At 39.9% G+C, this 18,929-nt stretch overlaps 1 protein-coding gene across 2 annotated transcripts in view; it reads left to right on the top strand.

Annotated features, from left to right (window-relative positions):
* The window catches only part of LAMB1 (laminin subunit beta 1), a 64,923-nt gene that overhangs the window by 9,154 nt on the left and 36,840 nt on the right, over positions 1-18,929 (top strand). For both annotated transcript variants that reach the window (XM_045827525.1, XM_045827526.1), the window contains 8 exons: positions 4,175-4,363; positions 4,454-4,517; positions 8,163-8,365; positions 10,267-10,387; positions 11,972-12,160; positions 12,393-12,572; positions 12,708-12,820; positions 14,134-14,213. In XM_045827525.1, the coding sequence (XP_045683481.1) occupies positions 4,175-4,363; positions 4,454-4,517; positions 8,163-8,365; positions 10,267-10,387; positions 11,972-12,160; positions 12,393-12,572; positions 12,708-12,820; positions 14,134-14,213 (1,139 nt within the window). The remainder of the gene's footprint in view (positions 1-4,174; positions 4,364-4,453; positions 4,518-8,162; positions 8,366-10,266; positions 10,388-11,971; positions 12,161-12,392; positions 12,573-12,707; positions 12,821-14,133; positions 14,214-18,929) is intronic.

Here is an 18,929-nt window from a genome sequence, read left to right as displayed (position 1 = left end):
TCAGGGAGAAACATACTTGCACATAACTCATCGTTCACGGCTGAGTATGCTAACAGCTACAGAAAAAGGTCAGATAATGTACATTAGCACAGAGGAGTGGTAGATTAACTTTAGCCTGAGATACGAGAGGAAGCTTCATGAGGAGCGGCCTGGGGCTGCCCTTGACCTGTGCCAGGAAGAACAAGCTGGATTTCAGTGGGAGGAGGTGGAAGAAAAGCCGTCTTGGGCAGAGGAAACAGTCTGAGAGCATACCTCTGTTCATTCAGCATGAACAATGTAGATTTACCTTGACCTTGGGGTGGTGAGGGGAGGAAGGGAAGTAAGAGGACAGAAGGACCTTGACTACTTCCTAAGGATTGTGAATTTTATAGGAAACAGAGAGCAACTGACAGGAAATGAGACCTGTATTTCAGGGATGGAGGCAAGCAGAAATGCAAAGGAGGGCCTGGGACAGTTCTTGTTGAGGTCAGTGTGTAAAAAGCGCTGACTCAGGAGAGGGCTGGTGTCCATGCAGAGGCTGTCTGGGATCCTCAGCCCAGATGTCTCGGCAGCATTACGGGAAGCTTCTTTAGATTGCACATATCCCCTGTTACCCTGCTACTGCTGCCTGAGAATCATCGCCAAGATGTGGAGCCTGTTTTCTAAGAAGGTCAGTTGGAACCCTTAGAATCAAAAGTTAAACCATGAATTAGAGAAAGATTAGAAGCAGAGCAGTGAGAGGAAGAGTAAGGACAGGAGTAGCTTAAAGATGACTCGTGTTCTAAGCTGAGTGACTAGGAGGGTGGTGATATCGGCGACAATAGTGAGGATAGGAAGGGGATGAGAATGAATACATGTCTTGCTTACTCCTGTTTGACATGGTCATGACTGAATGCTAAGAGGATTGCGTTTTCTTAAGCTAGCAAAATTCATTCAGCATATATACAGTGTTTTTGTATATGGCCAGATGTTTCCAAATCCACAGCCCTTTTATTTAGTATAAATTCAGAGGCAACTGTGCAGCACTGTGAGGACTTGAAAAGGCTGGTGACTAAGCAAAGAGTGTGGAAAGTCTTCCGTTCTGTCGGTAAAATGTGTTGTTCTCATTTCCAGCAGCTTCTTCACACCACAGGAAATTGGATAACCTGCCAGTGGTCCTTTGGGACTTAGACATTTCCAGGAAGGAGGGAGAAGGAAGCATAGCAAGAACTGGCTATAGGGCTTTCCCTCTCTGCTCCCCTGTGACACAGACATCAGGCTAGTCTCTCCCCAGGTATCACCACCTAGGAGCCGTTCTTGCGGGGAGTTTGCCCTGGTTCAGTTGGCTACTGGGTTTTTTCCCCTGACCTTAAAGTTCTAATTAAGTATAGTTGTTTATATTCCTGAATTGGTCAAAAAAGAAAAGAAAAGGAGGAGAAGAGAAGAGAAGAGAAGAGAAGAGAAGAGAAGAGAAGAGAAGAGAAGAGAAGGAACCTGAGCAACTAGTAATCAAATAAGTCAAAGAATCTGTCAAAATGTGATCTTCCATTTCCTTACCTTTGTCTCCTTTTATCAATGGAAAAGACCAGCAGAATTATTAAGAGAGGCAAGCGGAGGCCTGGGGATGTGCTAGTTTATACCATAGTTGTCACCCGAATTTCTGTCAAGGACTAGTTTTAGTTCAGAAGTGTCTTTGTTCAGCTTCTGTTTAACTTCCTTGATCTTCATCGTAACCTGGCTTCCACTTTACTTGTTCATCAGTGTTTAAGCATGTGCCTACTCTTACTGCTCATTCTGCCTCACCTCTTATTTCCAGTTGCTTCTGCTCACATCAACCCCCCAAACCTTTGTCCTGCGTCTGTTTCCAAGATTTTTGTCTGTTATTCCTTCTTCTTTGAAATCCACTTTTCAGTCTTCTATTATGCCATTAGCCAGTGAGACAGAAAGGTAGGTTTGGTGTTGGGTTTGAATCTAAGCTCCACAGACAGCTAGCAAGTCAGCTGATGTCTCTCAGCCTCAGCTTCCTCATCCATTAAGATAAGTGTGTTGTGAGGCTGTTTCGGTTCTCTAGCATTCCATTGGAAGTCCCACAGACTGGGTGGCTTAAACAACAGTCTGAGCTCAAGGTATTGGCAAAGTTGGTTCCTTCTAAGGCTTTTTCTTTCCTTGACTTACAGATACTGTCTTTTCTTTTTGTCTTCACATGGCCTTCCTTCTGTTCTTGTCTGTATCCTAATTTCTTCTTATAAGGACACCAGTCATAATGGATTAGGACCCCCTCCAGTGACCTCATTTTACTTTATCCCTTTAAAGAGCCTACCTCCAAATACAGTCGTAGTCTGAGGTACTGAGGGTTAGGTCTTCAACATGAGAATTTTTGGAGGATAGAGTTCAGCCCATAACAGAAAGTTAAATGATATAATGTAATTAAAGTTCTGGGCACCACTCTCTTTGCTTCCTTGTCTAGCCCTTTGTTGATGCATTTTCCTGGAGCTCCAACTTTGGCTCCCTTTTATCTTGTCTGTTGCTCTTTGGGGGGAAATTATATGTGTGGAGGTTTCAAATATTGTAAGTATACAGTGAATCCCAAATCCATGTTTCACGCTCCATTCTTGCAGCCACGTGCTTGACCACTTTTTAATTGTCTAGTGGGCGTCACCATATGGATGGCTCACATGTCATTAGTCCAGAACCAAATGCCTTCGCATCTCAAAGACACAAAGTTGTTTGTGTCTTTGTTGTTAGTAGCACAGTCCTCCCAGCTACCCAAGCTCAGGTGTCTGTGTTTCTTTCCTCTCCCTCCCTTTCCACTGAAATATAATTCAATATATTTTACTTTTAATAAATTTTCAGAACGGTCAATTCCAACCTATTATCTGTATTCAAACTGTAAAGCTTGGGTTAAGCCCTTCATCTTTTCTCTATTGCTTGGTTTCATTTTGTTCAGTTAAATCTTTGTGTTTCCCTTTCATTGCTTAAAGATGAAAAGTAAACCCCTTTGCACGGCAGACGAATTCCTTCCTATTCTGCCCCAAGTGACCTCTTCTGCCACTTGCAGCTTCCTCCGCCGCTGCCTGGGAAACCCCCAGTTACCTTTTTAAGATTTAGTTTGATGCCATCTTCTCTCTGAAGCATTCGCCAGTTTTGTGTGTGGTGAAATATACATAATACGAAATTAGCCTTTTTAACCCTTTTTAAGTGTACAGTTCAATGGCATTAGGCATATTCACAATATTGTGTTACTATCACCACTACTTCTAGAACTTCTTTATCATTCCACATAGAAACTCTGCACCATTAAGCAGCAACTCCTCATTGACCCCTCCCACAACCCCTGGAAAACTCTATTCTACTGCCTGTCTCTGTGCACTTGCCTATTCCAGACATTTAATACAAGTGGAATCATACAATATTTGTCCTTTCGTGCCTGGCTTGTTTCACTTACTGTAATGTTTTCAAGGCTCATCTATGTTGGAAATATTAGAATTTCATTCCTTTTGATGGTCAAATAGCATTTCATTGCAGGTATATAGTTTATATTTATCCATTCATTTGTTAATGGACATTTGAGTTGTTTTTCCTATTTGGCTGTTGTCAATAATGCTGCTATGAATGTTCTTGTACACGTATTGGTCTGAGTCTGTTATCAGTCCTTTTGGGTGTATAGCTAGGAATGGAATTGTAGGATTTCCCAGATTCTTGAGTTAGTAATTCCTCCCTCTTGCTTTCCCAAAGTACACCACATGTGACTCTACTCTGATGTTTGACATATTGTGTGTAAATGATTTATACCCATATTGATACCTCATTAGACTATCTAGAGCATATGTGTGGTACTGAGTAGCAGTTACTACACATCTATTGGATAATTAAATGAACAGTTAAAAGAACAAGCACTCAAACTGAACAATCGTATTATGTGTCTGGTGACTAAATATACAAGACTTGTCTGTTATTAAGCCCCGTTTATACTCAGCTTCTAAAGAGAAACAGCTTACTAGTCTTTGGTAGGGTGGGAGGAAGTGCGGTTTAGAGGCTAGACACTTTCCTCTTGAGAAGAGGCTCCATGGAACCATCTGAAGTATTTGAAATCCAGCTACATTCTGAAATACCAACCACATGCAGTCAGTTGAGTGATATTGTCATCTGAGGGTTTTTTTTAAAAACCCATTACAGATAAAAAACATTAAATAAATCTTTTCCACCCTGTCTTTAGACATTCCGCCCAGCCGCCATGCTGATAGAACGGTCCTCTGACTTTGGGAAGACGTGGGGCGTGTACAGATACTTTGCTTATGACTGTGAGAGCTCCTTTCCAGGCATTTCAACCGGCCCCATGAAGAAAGTTGACGATATAATTTGTGATTCCCGATATTCTGACATCGAACCATCAACAGAAGGAGAGGTTTGTTTGCTTTTTTTGTATTACATCCTACTTGCAAATATAGTTTTTGATTATTGCAAAAATGCCAATTACTCTTTTATCTATTTTTAGGTGATATTTCGTGCTTTAGATCCTGCTTTCAAAATAGAAGATCCTTATAGTCCAAGAATACAGAGTAAGCTTATTTTCAAATAAAAGTTTACAGAAAATAGCAATCATAGAAAAACTTTTACCCAGAGCACTTCTACCCAGAATCTAAATATTCAGTGCTAAATCTACCCTCTTCATTTGTTCTTTCTCTGCAATACCCTACCAGAAGCTCTTAAAATCAGCAATAATCAAACCCTCACTGATGGGGAACACATTTTGATAAGAGTGAAAAATTTTCGTCATGTGTACTCAAACAGTTATGCGTCTCACAATACCTTATTTATTTTATTGCTCAGTATATGTGTATGTGTATATATATGTATAGATTAAGCTATTAGATAAAGCTGTTGTAACAAAGGGTCTCCCAAAATACAATGGCTCAAATAAATGGAAATTTATTTCTCTCTTACAAAATCACCCATGGGGATTTTTGGAGAAGAGTAGCTCAATTGCCATGAGTAGGCTCACCAGATAAAATACAGATTGACACCCAGTTAAATTTTACTTGTAGATAAACAATGAATTATTTTTTTAGTATAACTATGTCCCATGTGATATTTGGGATGTAATTATACTAAAAAATGATTGTTTATCTGAAATTCGAATTTAACTAAGCATCTTGTATCTTTATTGCTAAATCTGGCAACCCTAGCCAGTAGGTGACCCAGATTCCCAGGTTCCTTCTGCCTTACTGTCTTTGTCCATATAGTTAGAGCCAGACCAATGTACTTGTCCCAACCTGTGGGAGGGGAGAAAGCAAAGGGCAAGTGACACAAAGCTGTTATCACTTCTCCTTGCATTCCATTGGCTATAGTTAGCCACATGGCTACACTGCAGGTGCCTCTGTGGAAGATCTCTCACTAGCTGCCCCTCTGCTCTCTCATACTCTTGAGTGGGGCTCTTATTGTCAAAGGAAGAGAAGAAAGAATAGTAAGGGGAAATCAGAAGTCTTAGCCATGCTCAATGTGCTCAACAAGGTGAGGGTTGTATTTCCATTTCACAGCTGAGTAAACCGAGGCTCACAGTTGAAAAACAGGTATAAGGTGACATTAAGTAATGTCACTCAGATCCTGAACCCTTATGTTAGGATTCTTAGTTCAGAGCTCTTTGTAGTGTTCAGTAACTTTGCTATGTTTTTTTCATAATTACATTTTGATCTTTTTGGGAGGCAGAATGTGCACTAAATTAAAAGAATGGGCTTTGGAGTCAGACAGATTTAGGTTTAAATCCCAGTGTAATATATTATAATAGCTATGTGACCTAGGGCAAGTCATTTGCTTAAAGCCTCTTTTCTTAAGCCTCTGTTTTTTTTTTTGGGGGGGGGTTCATCTGTAAATGGGGAGAGTAATATTGACCTTAGGGTCGCTTAGAGAGTTAATGTATGTAAACCACCTACCAAAATGCCTGAGACATAGAAAGTTTCCGGCATATTGAAGCTGCGCTACTATTGTTATTGCTATCAACTGTGGTTGGGGTCTTGCGTAGATCTGGTCCTGTGGTCCAGGTGAAAGGGTGAGGCCCCTCTCCTGCCACTGAGGTGCACGCAGTCAGGTGAGCAGGGGCAGGCTGATTCTTATTTCCCTGCCGAGCAGGGGCCTGTTTTAACCAAGGCCCCATGGAACTACCAGCCTGAAGAATGGAAGGCTAGAATGGAAGAAATCCAGGGAATATTGCCAGAAGAATGCTGTTTCCTCACTTAATTTTACCTGTGGCCCAGATGCCTCTGGTCTATAATTTACTCTTTCATTCTGTTGTAAAACAAATATTTAATGGTGTGTCCAGTCCTGTGCCATTTATGAGTGAGCTCTGTGAGGTCTGCCCGCCCTGTTCTCACAATCCATTTGTGAGAAATGTCCCCTGGGCCCCTGAGACAACCTGTCCTCCACCCACCAACACCAAGTCCCTGAAAGGACTCACAGTCTCTCTTTAGGTGAAATTTGTGGGACTTGGGGAATGTGTTGACATTATAATTCTGTTCTCTTCTATTGTTAGATGGCGTCAGAAAAATCTACTTCTATATCAAAAAGGCATCCATTTCAGCTGTTCCATGCTTTTGATTTACTTTGTAACCAAGGGAACAATATCTCTTTAGTTGTTTCTATTGTCGAGACCTTTGAGATTCACTTCAAAAGTGATTTTCCCTCTTAGAACACCAGTCAGTGCAAGGCTGAGTTGTTAAATATGGCAGGGAAGTGGAGCGGAGTGTGTTTGCTCTTCTGAAGGCTTCCACAAAGATCAGTTCAAGGGCTTCTAAATACTCCAGCTGCTCTTCAAGTTTGTTGTTTGGCCTTTCGTCAATAGGCACTTGTGCTCTTTCCTTGCAGAAGCATTTGTGCAGGAGGAAATGCTGGCATTCATAAATTCCATTCAGCTCAGTAGACCACAGTTTCTCTGTTTAGTTTTTGATTTTACAAAGAGCCCAAGTTTAATGCATGGACTCATGGACTTTCTCTTTCAACCCACAGCTCTTTCTATAGTCTCTATTGTAAGCTATGCATATATTATAAGTGTTTAAAATCGTACTTGGGCTTTGAAAGTATCTGATGCACTGGGCCAGTTCCCTGTTACCCTGTGCTGTAAATGATAACAATATGTCAGCAGAGACGAATGTAAAGCGTAGGAGCAGTTTTGGGCTACAGAGCTCAGTGGGAGGGCAGATGGACCAATCAATCTTCTGGGGTCCACTTTAACTAGAGCAATGCAGTAATTAATGAAAACGGTCAGAACGTGGCATGGCTCTTAAAAAGTGACTAGAGTGCAGTTGACAGCCCAGCTTCCATAATCAGCAGAGGTCTTAGACCCAGGAAAAAGAAGATAAAATAAGACAAATTGATCTACAAGTAACTTATAAGTAGGAGAACAGTCTGCCCCAACATCCTAATACTAAACTCTTTTTATCCTTCTGCCCCTACATTGTGTTGGTAATTGTATTGGTGAATTTGTAATGTAAAAATATGACAAAAAAGTTATAGATCGTCATGCTGCTTGAAAAATTGGTTGAGAAGTTCTGTATCTGGATTGTGTTTCTCCTGTGATGTTAAATCTGTTTTAGTAACTTGGATTTCATCTAAATGGTGGGCAATTCCAATAGTTTTCCTCCGCAAAAATAAATACAGAAATATAGTGTAGGGCCAGAGTAGGTTTACGTTGTGAGTACATAAAACCTCATTTATTATTGTATTATTTGTTAATTATTGTATTATTTTACATACGGACAACTATTAATGAGAATTTGGGGTGCTGTGGTAAACCCTTTCCCACCTGAATGGAATTTTCTGATTTTGAGAATGATACTAATTGCTATGGAAACCAGATGGCACTGCAACAGTTTAGCTTACTATGTGTTAGTAGGTTCTGGTAATCATGCAACCACATTCTTAAATTTCTCCACTTTTGTAGTTCTTCCTGAAACATCAGTCTGCAAATAAATCCATCATAGAATAAACATTCTCATTAAACTCATGAGAAGGTCATGACCTTTCTTCCTTCCAGAGAGTGTCACATTATGTTAAACTTTACTGCTGTGATCATCTACATCAGACAAGGGGGGTAAACTTGGCTTAAGTCATTTTTATTTGTCAAGTCTTTCTATGAAGACAAAAGATGTATAATTGCAAAAGAAGTCTTGCTCATTGTATTAGACTTTTCATCTTCTTGGTGGCCTTTATAGATCTCTTAAAAATCACCAACCTGAGAATCAAATTTGTGAAACTGCATACTTTGGGAGATAACCTTCTGGATTCCAGAATGGAAATCAGAGAGAAGTACTACTATGCCGTTTATGACATGGTAGTTCGTGGAAATTGCTTTTGCTACGGCCATGCCAGCGAATGCGCCCCTGTGGATGGAGTCAGTGAAGAGGTAGAAGGAATGGTAAGCACACGTTCCATGTGGCTTTCTGCTTTATACAGGTGGAAAAAGAAAATTGAAGCTAGTCATACCTTCAGCCTTTCACATTTTCTAGGGGTTTTATTTTTCCAGACTTACAGTTAGGCCTTTGTACCATAGCCGATTTTCTCTTTGCTGACTTTCTTAGCTATCAGAGTGTAAGGACTGCTCATAGGCACTGAATTCATTTTTGGAATTTGTTGCTGTGGACTGTTGCTACAGTAGATATTTCAATCAATAAATGTTAAAAATGTTTTCTAAATAAGAATATTCTTCCTTTACTTTAGAAGAGATGAAAAATCACAAGCACTCCGATCTTTATGGTAGAAGGCATAAATTGATCCCAGTCCACAGAGCCTGGCAATTTGAACCCTGAACCACAGGACACCATTTAGGAATCAAATGGGCTTTGTTCCTTTATATCTTCTAGTTTTGCTTTTCCCTGTGTTTTCAAATTTTGTACTTTAAAAAATTTGGGAGATTTGCAAAATGGATAAAGTTAGAGTATTTTACTACTTTCTGAGTGCTCATAATTTTTGTAGACCCATAGGATTTTAAAGCCAGACAAGAATTATTAAACCAACTGTCCTTATTAGAAGAAACCAGAGAGTAAGTAATTTGCCAGAGGGCTTTAAATAAGCAAATGCAGGTGGAAATTCAAATCTGGCTCTCCTGAGTCTGCCCCAGGGCTGTGGGCCTCCCATCCTGGTGAAGGCAGAACCTTGCCCACTTGTTGTTTGCCTTTTCAAAGCCTGTTAGTTTTCATCTAAGAAGGTGCAGGATTGAGTGTAGTTGACTCTCTAAAACTTGTCTTCCTTTACTTCCATTTAGAAATTTATTGCATGGATAAAGGAGAATTTTTAACGGAGCCTAAAAGGGAGATTTATCCTAGTCTTGTTGCTGTATCTTTCAGAGAGCCCTATGAAGATTACATTTACTTTTTAATGTAACACATTGGATGTATAGCTAGTGTCTTGTGGTCATGTCACAGTCACACATCTCGCAGTACCTTGAACTGTTTATTCAGAAACTGTAGAGTCCTGTGATGTGTACTCTGGAGCTATATTTTAGTCTGTGTGAAACCACCTTGGAATGACAGGATTTTAGTCTTCTGCAAACTGCATTCCTATCAAAGTGGGCCCAGGGTGGACCTGTCTGTCCTGTTCCTGAATTCCATTCCATAGAAACTAGCATTAAGGTGAGATGCTGTTGACATGTGTATTGGGTAGACTGAAAGAATTTATGTGCCTTGAGGGTTTAAGCATGCCTTGCAGGGACACAATGCGTCATGGGCCCTCATAAAGCCAAATAATGTGTATCTTTTTCTGAGATTTTATATTTCCTTTCTTAAAGGAAAAAATAAATGTAAAAGAAAAATGTAAAATAATTGGTCAAAAAAATTTTTAAGTGCTGTGTCCGAAGTCAAAAATAAAATAAGCAAACAAAAACCTCTTATCTGGCTTAGTGGTAAAACCTGCAGTAATGTGAGTTGCTTCCCAGGTGGGGGGGTATACATTTAATTCTCCGTTTAACTTTTGTTGATTTCTATCATAATACATTTTTTAACTTGTAAGTAGTGTGCTTTTAAATTCTCAACTTACTAATTTTGTTCATCTGGGTTCTTTTCATTGATATTTTAATAAGATATTTATTGAGTATACATAATATAATAGGAACAGTTCCTAGAGATGAATATATAGCCATCAACAAAATAGATAGAAGTCACTGTGGGGAAGAATAAATTAAAAACAAAGAAATCCCCATCGTGGTATAGTAGAGATGAGAATTTGTATGAAAAGGGGTTTATATTTTCCATTGATCGTGGAGAAAATCTAGTCACTGGCATATCTCTTACCTCGCTCTTTCCTGTTTGTACAACTTTCAAGGTTCATGGACACTGCATGTGCAGGCATAATACCAAGGGCTTAAACTGTGAGCTGTGTCTGGATTTCTACCACGATTTACCCTGGAGACCGGCTGAAGGTCGAAACAGCAATGCCTGTAAAAGTAAGTCTCAATCAAAAGGACATTTTGAATCAATTCAGACTCTGCTGTCCATTTTTTTATTAGAGATATGATAACAGTATATTGTTTTATAAAAAGGAAGAGACGTTACCACCCCTTTCCCAGCTTCACCCTGATATTCCTTAGGAAACCAATATTCACTCAGCTAAAGTAATAAATTACTATTTACTGAGCAGCATCTATGAGTTTAGCAGATTCAGTAGAAAACAAAGATGTTGTCCCTGACATTGTACATTTTTAAAGAAAGATGCCCATGAGAGGAAAATGAAAGAAAAATACAGCCTGGTTGATCACTAAGGTTGAGATATGGCATAGAATGTTTGGCCTTGTTTCTTTGCCAGCCCAGCTGCAGCCTCTGCCTTACTTCCATCTATACATCCATCCTTCCATCCGCCCGGGCGTCTACCCCTCTACCCCAGAGGTATGCTCTGGGCAGAGGTGTTGTTTGAAACACCACCACCCCCTCAACCCCCCACATAGTGATTCTCATAAGCTGTCCTCCCTCTGCCTCTGCCCCCACTAAGAAGGGGTGTTCTTTAAGTTCAGGAAGCTGTGAGGGCTGGAGTGGTCAAGGTTTTGTTAGTGATACAGCCCAGCCAGCACTGCATGAATAGTTAAGATTGTTTAGGTAAAGAGAAGAAAGAAAGAGAGGGGGAAGGTGGAAGGGAGTTCAGGGAAGGAGAACAAAGCCCCAAGGACATTCTGGTGACCAGCACAGAGTCTATGCTGGGAAATGATTCTGAAGTTTAATTCAGCCAAGGTATCAAGGACAAGACTCTGATGGGCACTGAGGAAACATCAGCACACATAAGACACATTTGCTGTCTCCACCGACTTGTGTTACAGAGGAGACAAATGAGGCCAGAATGTAAAGTCCCGTGAGGGCCAAGCTCAGTTCAGCTTCATTGTGAGAAGATGAGAGGAACCCATGTGGATTGCTGATCCTGGAGTGAGATGACTAAGGCTGGGCTGGACCACGATCCCTGTGGAGTGGGCTGGGGAAGGAGCAGACTGCGCCGCTGAAGCCAGCTGGATGTCTGGCTGTTAAGCAGACCTTAATTCTCACTAAAGAGCCTGGCCTCCTGTGGTGGTGGGAATGCGAGGAAGGGAGTCAGATTTTCATACCCTGTTTCTCAAAGCTGGTAGTCCACGGGCTTTTCTAGGAACCAATTGCCTAGAAAATCCTCTGGAGTGATATATTCCCCTCCCACCCTGAGTGGGACTCAAAGGTGTCCTCTGTGCAATGACATCCTTCCTGCCAATGAGCTTCTGAGGGGAATTTCCCCAAAGGGTTTAATCTTTTTGTAGCCCATTCTCTTCCAAGGAGGGCAGATTATTGAGCTTATTTCATAAAGTTTACACTTGGAAGACTTCCAACATGATAGAGGATTTAAACTGATGTCATAAGTGGATATATCCTTTTTTAGCACAAGTGCCTTCTTGTTCATTGCTGGTTTGCCTGAACTTCATCCCTAGTTTCCAAAATGAACTTTCTTCTTACCAGCCCATTCCTCCATTGGCAAATAGACCTAAAAGACTTTTCTTGACATTTGTCTTTCTACACAGAGTGTAACTGCAATGAACATTCCAGCTCGTGCCACTTTGACATGGCAGTCTACTTGGCCACTGGCAATGTCAGTGGGGGAGTGTGTGAGGACTGCCAGCACAACACCATGGGCCGGGGCTGTGAGCAGTGCAAACCCTTTTACTACCAGCACCCGGAGAGAGACGTCCGCGACCCTAACTTCTGTGAGCGTAAGTGGGGAAGGTCACCTTTCAGTTTCAATAGTCTTGTAGTCACTGGCCCTCTATTGGAACTCATAATATGGGCATTAGACCCAGCCTTACTTTATCTGCTATGTAGGATGTTGGGTTTGGAATTTACTTGGAAGTCCAGCCATCTTTAGCTTATTTGTGTGACATTTGAAAAATGAAGGGAAATATATGTATGTATTTATACAAACCTGGTGCTTTTCATTCTTTTTAGCATGTACCTGTGACCCAGCTGGTTCTCAGAATGGGGGAATCTGTGACAGTTACACAGATTTTTCTGCTGGCCTCATTGCTGGTCAGTGTCGATGTAAATTGTATGTCGAAGGAGAACACTGTGATATATGCAAAGAAGGTTTCTATGGCTTAAGTGCCGAAGATCCATTTGGTTGTAAATGTAAGTGCATTTGTTACAAAATTTGGGAGTTTTCAGATGTGCATAAGCCCCATTCTACTTTGCAGTCTAAACCCAGACAGCTGCTTAAGACTCACTTGGTTTATGTTTCTTTACTTTGTTTTATCATCAATAAAGCTTGTGCTTGCAATCCTCTGGGAACAATCCCTGGTGGGAATCCTTGTGACTCCGAGAGTGGTTACTGCTACTGTAAGCGTCTGGTGACAGGACAGCATTGTGACCAGTGTCAGGTAGGTAAATCCTAATTGCATGGGATGGTTAGCTTGTGGATATGACAAGTTTTAACAGAGAATGCTTTTCCCTATGATAGAGATTTTATCATCACCCTTATATGTAAATGTTACAAAACATGAGTAGACATTTCACAAAGGAGGAATTATTATCTTTTTAAACATTATTTTTCAATTACAGTTGCCATACAATATTATATTAGTTTCAGGTGTACAACAGAGTGTTTAGACATTTATACACCTAATGAAGTGATCACCCAATAAATTATTGTATCTTTTATTAATCATTGCAAAAAAACTTAGAAGCAATGGTGGGAGAAAATAGTTGAGTACAGTTGGGGCTCTATACAGTGTGACATTTGGTTGCCACTGAAAACAACAGTAATGTGAGGAAATGCTTATGGTGATATAAAAAGAACTCAGGATATGAGTAGTATCTTGGTTACATAGTAAAAAAATTCATCAAGAAAAAATCTGGAAAGAAATACACCAATAAGTTCGCTGCAGTGATTCCAGGTGGAATAATTATGAGAGTAATTTTAAAAAATTATTTTATATCTTTTATAACATTTTTGTGATTGTTTTTATAATTTGGGAGAAGAGGTCTACTGAACCCAAACTATATTTATGATCACTGAATATGCATAGTGTCTATATCCTGTTAGATTCTTGAAGTAAATTTTTGAAAGTCTGATTTGAGTGGTGAACCTGGTCCCTACCTGCTCATTAGGAAATGTGTGCCTGTGGAGGCACAAAAAGCTCTTTTCCCCTGGTATATAGATGCTGTGCCATTTCTTTTTATCTCCCTCTCCAGGGGTTCAGCATATAGCGATCTCCTCAACATTCCCTTGTGAAAATAGTTCTAGCTTTTTAGACTATGTTTCCACATAAACAAATCCTTAAAAAGCTTGCTTTCTGGAGTTTATGACAGACTGAACTTAGGAAAAATTTAAAGGCCTACCAGATATTTGCCAAAACTCTCTTACTGCTGGAGCAATTCTACTGAAGAAAATTATCATCTTTGCTCCCTTCTCATGGTAATTATTGGACGCAAGCTATTTGCAGGGCAAAGACACTGCTCAGATCTGGCCTACCACACAATTATGTGACACCCTGTTTGACCCCATTGACTTGCAGTTTGGGTGTCCTTATTTCAGAATATTTGTACTCATTTCTTTTGTAGGCTTTCTTCTTTCACAGTGCAAGTGAACATTTGGTGGAACAACCAAAACATGCCATAACTTGCTTCTTGCTGAGTCTATTCTGTAATTACAGGAACCCACTTAGGCTGCATTGTTTCTTTTGTTCTGCAGCCAGAGCACTGGGGCTTAAGCAATGATTTGGATGGATGTCGACCTTGTGACTGTGACATTGGGGGAGCCTTAAACAATAGGTGAGTGGGGCTTCACTCGCACTCTTGTACTCCGTCACCCAGGGAGGCCCTCATGATCCCCCGGAGGAGTGACATTCAGTCTCTGAAGAACATATGCAGAGAATGTTCACCTTTGGTTTGAATCCTGATAGTCACTTTTACCTGTGGTCTCAATGCTTTCAAAGAGTTATATAACTTTGACATTTTTCTAGTATGTTTGTGTTTCTTGTTTTTGTTTTTTTTTAAGATTTTATTTATTTATTTATTTTTTAGAGAGGGAAGGGAGGGAGAGAGAGAGAGAGAGAACCATCAATGTGCAGTTGCTGGGGGCCATGGCCTGCAACCCAGGCATGTGCCCTGACTGGGAACCAAACCTGTGACACTTTGGTTCATAGCCCGCGCTCAATCCACTGAGCTATGCCAGCCAGGGCTTGTGTTTCTTGGTTTTAATGGTGTTGCTATTCCTTGTTTTTGTGCTTTTATTTCTAATATTCTTGTAAATTATGGGAACAATGTACAAGCATAGTTCCAAAAATCTCAAACAGTTCAGACAGCTATCCTACCCTTTCTTTACCCAAGTTCTACTACCTAGAAGCCCCACTGTTAGCAATTCCTTCTATCTCCGTAGAAATTAATAATAGTGCTCAGAATACATGTTAAAAATTACAATTTCTTCTCATTGCTTTTAAAATAACATGTTAGGTTTTATTTTTTTAAACAGTCAAGTACAAAAAAAATAGTCCATGATTTCCCACTTTGTTTTACTGACATTTTTTAAAAATCAAAGTAATAGATGTTATGTACACAATTCTGCAACTTGTTCTTTTTATCTAGAGATCTTTTTCACATCTGAGTGTGTTCATCTGCCCTGTTTTGTATTGTCATGTGAAAGTGCCATGATTTATTTCCAGTCTTTTTGCTTTTTAAAAATGTTGCAGTGAATATCCTTGTAGATATGATATATCTTGATGAGTGTTAGATGCATCTGCAGATTAGGTTCCCAGTGATGGAACTTTGAAGTCAAAGTGGATGTCAGGTTGTTCTGCAGAAGGGTTGTGCTAATTTATTTTTCTACCAACTGGTTGTACAAGTACTTCTTTCTCTATTCCCACCAGCATTTGGTATTATCAAACATTTTTTCAGCAATGTAAAAGATGAAAAAGGAACTCCCATTTTGATTTGTGTAAAGAATCTTTTCATTTTCTTCTTTTATTTTTCCATTTCCAAGCCTATTAATGAAAATTACATATAGTAACTTGTAGTTACTTAAATACGTTGGTATTCCTTGAAGAGATGAGACATGAAGCTCTACCAGAAATTATCATAATACATGTTTGACAAGATGTTAAATTTTTGGAAGTTTAATGAACTACCTTTGATTCAAAGAGAGTTTTGGTCTCTGTTGGTTACCAACAGAGACGAAAACTCTGTTGGTTACTGGATCAGACTCAGAACATCTGGTGTAGATAGTGTGAGTGATTGCTCAAAGAACAGGCAGATGTTTCTTTGTCCCTGAACTTTCCCAGAGAGAACATGATGAATTCATTGAGCAAGCTTCATGTACTCAAAAATTGACTCTTATGGCTGTGTCCCATAAGTTTTGGGTTGTTGTGAGTTCGTTTTCATTTGTTTCCAGAAACCTTTTGATTTCTTCCCTAATATCATTCTTGACCCATTCATTGTTTAATAGCATGCTATTTAATCTCCATGATTTTGAGTGTTTTTGGTTTTTTTCCTTCGAGTTGGTTTCTAGCTTCAGTCCCTTGTGGTCCCAGAATATGCTTGGTATGATTTCTATTTTCTTGAAATTGTTGAGGCTTGTTTTGTGTCCTATCATGTGGTCTATCTTTGAGAATGTTCCATGTACATTTGAAAAGAATGTATATTTAGCTTCTTTTGGATGGAGGGCTCTGTATACATCAGTAAAGTCCATTTCATCAAGGGTATTGTTCAATGCCACAATATCTTTGTTGATATTTTTGTTTAGAAGATCTGTCCATTTTTGATAGTGGGGTGTTAAAATCTCCCACTATAATTGTGTTGCTGTCCATATCTTTCTTGAAGTCCTCTAAGATTTTCTTTATGTATTTGTGTGCTCCTATGTTGGGTGCATATATATTTACAATATTTATGTCTTCTTGGTGGATTCTTCCCTTGAGTATTATGAAGTGACCTTCTGGGTCTCTCTTTATGGACCTTTTTTGGAAGTCTGTTTTGTCTGATATGAGTATTGCTACCCCGGGCTTTTTTTTCCCTGTCCATTTGCTTGGAAGATTTGTTTCCAGCCCTTCACTTTCAGCCTGTGTAGGTCTTTTATCCTGAGGTGGGTCTCTTGTAGACAGCAGATATGTGGGTCATTTTTTCTTATCCATTCAGCTATTCTGTGTCTTTTGATTGGAGCATTTAATCCATTTATGTTTAAGGTTATTATTGATAGGTACTTATTCATTGTCTTTTATGTACGTGTGTTCCTTTCTCTCTCTCTCTCTCTCTTTTTCTTCCCTTCCTTAAAGCAGTCCCTTTAGAATCTCTTGCAGAGCTGGTTTGGTGAAGGTGTATTCTTTTAGACTTCTTTTGTCTGGGAAGCTTCTTATTTGGCCTTCTATCTTGATTGAGAGACTTGCTGGATATAGTAGCCTTGGTTGCAGACCTCTGGTTCTCATCACCTGAAGTATTTCTTGCCATTCTCTATGATGTTGCTCTTAATTGGACAAACAATGCTTTTCTCTCCAGGGGTGTCCAACCTTTTGGCATCTCTGGGCCACACTGGAAGAAGAAGAGTTGTCTTAGGCCACATGTTAAATACATTCTGACACATAATCACAAAAAAATCTCATACTGTTTTAAGTAAATTTATGATTTTGTGTTGGGCCGCATTCATAGCCATGCTGAGTTGCATATGGCCCATGGGCTGCAGGTTGGACACCCCTGTAACCCATAGTACATTGCTCGTAGTTCAGTATAGGTATTTACAACATTTTGATTTGTTGTACTGGTCAATTGCTTTATTATTTATCTTCCAAATTAGATTATAAGTTCCTTACAACAAGGACTATTTTTCCCTCATTTTTCTTTCTCCTTATCATTTAGCAGAAACAATAGACTTTACTAAGGAAGTAAGGATAGATTCAGAAGAAAGTTGACAATGGGCCAAAATGTGAGAGTATTAACACCAGGAAGCACAGCTTCCAGGGCCAATATTTGCTCAGTAAATATTTGTGGAGGAGTATAAGGAGGATGGCTAATCTGAAAGCAAAAGGCGGACACCACAATAAGAAGCATGGGTTCTAGATGCCGCTGGAAACCAGGCAGGGACAGCATAACTTGATATAATAAGTAGAAACAGTTGTGGATTTTTGTGAAATGATGAAAGCAATGCTATGGGAAAATTGGTTCAGCAGTGTAGGCAGGATGGGCTGGGCAGGGGGAGGGAAGATCTAGCTCAAGAGGTCAGTTTGTAAGTTTGTTACAGCAGCGGTATAGAATGATGGCACACTGCATGAGGATAGTGGCAGTGACAGTGAGGGGAAACTAAGTTGAGAAACATCTTTAAATAAGACTTGGATATTGAGGATAAAGGAAAGGGAAGTTTATGTCTTACCTACCATATCAGCAGAGTTTTAAATCTGCTGACAGAAATAGCAGAACTGAAGATAAGAAGTCAGTGTGAGAAGCGACAAGCAGTTGGCAACAAGATGAATTAGAGATGACAGGTGGACAAACCATGGAAATGCCCTGTTCCTGGATGGAAGTGTCTCACCAAAGCACAGCTGAATGGGTGCTAGGAGCCATAGGTGTGAGGGCCATCTGCGCAGGGGCAGGTAAAGCCACAAGTGAATGCGTTCACTAAAGGAGTAAGTGTTGAATTGGAGCCATGCCTAGCAAAGAGGAGAGATTGCCAGGGCAGATGTTAAGGGAATTCCTTTCACATGATCGGGTTCTCCTGCACTGTTTCTTCTTTACAATTGGGCAGCAGGTAAAAGGCCACACCAGGAGTCTGCCCACTGTCCTTTTCCTCAGCTTTATTGCTTATTCTCTGTGGAGGGCACATAAAGGACCAAGTTGTTTCCTTCAATGGTTCGTGTTTTGGACATTTGTTCCCTCAGTAAACATCTGGGGAGGAAATATTTTCTTTTGTCCATATGATGTAATGTCTGATGCCTGGATTTTTGAAAATGGCTTTTGTTGGTGGACTGTGCCCAAAGAAGGCTAGGTCCTTACTGGAATAGTGTTTCCTGCTCAGGGAATTGGCTACAGGATGTTAAGTGTTCAGATTCCTGTAGGATAAAAATGATTTCCATGGTATACGGAAGAAGACTTCATTGGGACTTAGGTACTTGTTTTAAAATGAAGTTTGGGATGAGGAAAAAAAGAGAAGTCTGAGAATGTGTTTAAAGTAACAATTTCAAACCACATCTTGACTTTAATGAAGTAAAAATGAGGTGTGTAATTTGGTTTTACCATGTACATGAAGTCATGATACTGAGGAAAAAGACACAGACGGAGAACAACATGAATGCATTATATTTTATCCCAAGGCATGTATTACCTAAAAGAGTAATGACTAATTTTTTAAGATTTTTTTAAAGATTTTATTTACTTATTTTTAGAGAGAGGGGAAGGAAGGGAGAAAGGGAGGGAACTATCAATGTGCAAGAGAGACATGGATTGGTTCCTTCTTGCACACCCCCAACTGGGGACCCAGCTCACAACTCAGGCATGTGCCCTGACTGGAAA

Source organism: Phyllostomus hastatus, unplaced genomic scaffold (assembly GCF_019186645.2).
Source record: "Phyllostomus hastatus isolate PE091 unplaced genomic scaffold, TTU_PhHast_1.1 phas_scaffold_78, whole genome shotgun sequence".
Lineage (NCBI taxonomy): Eukaryota > Metazoa > Chordata > Mammalia > Chiroptera > Phyllostomidae > Phyllostomus > Phyllostomus hastatus.
Note: the sequence above shows the minus strand (reverse complement) of the source record. Positions and strands in the feature narration are given on the sequence as shown.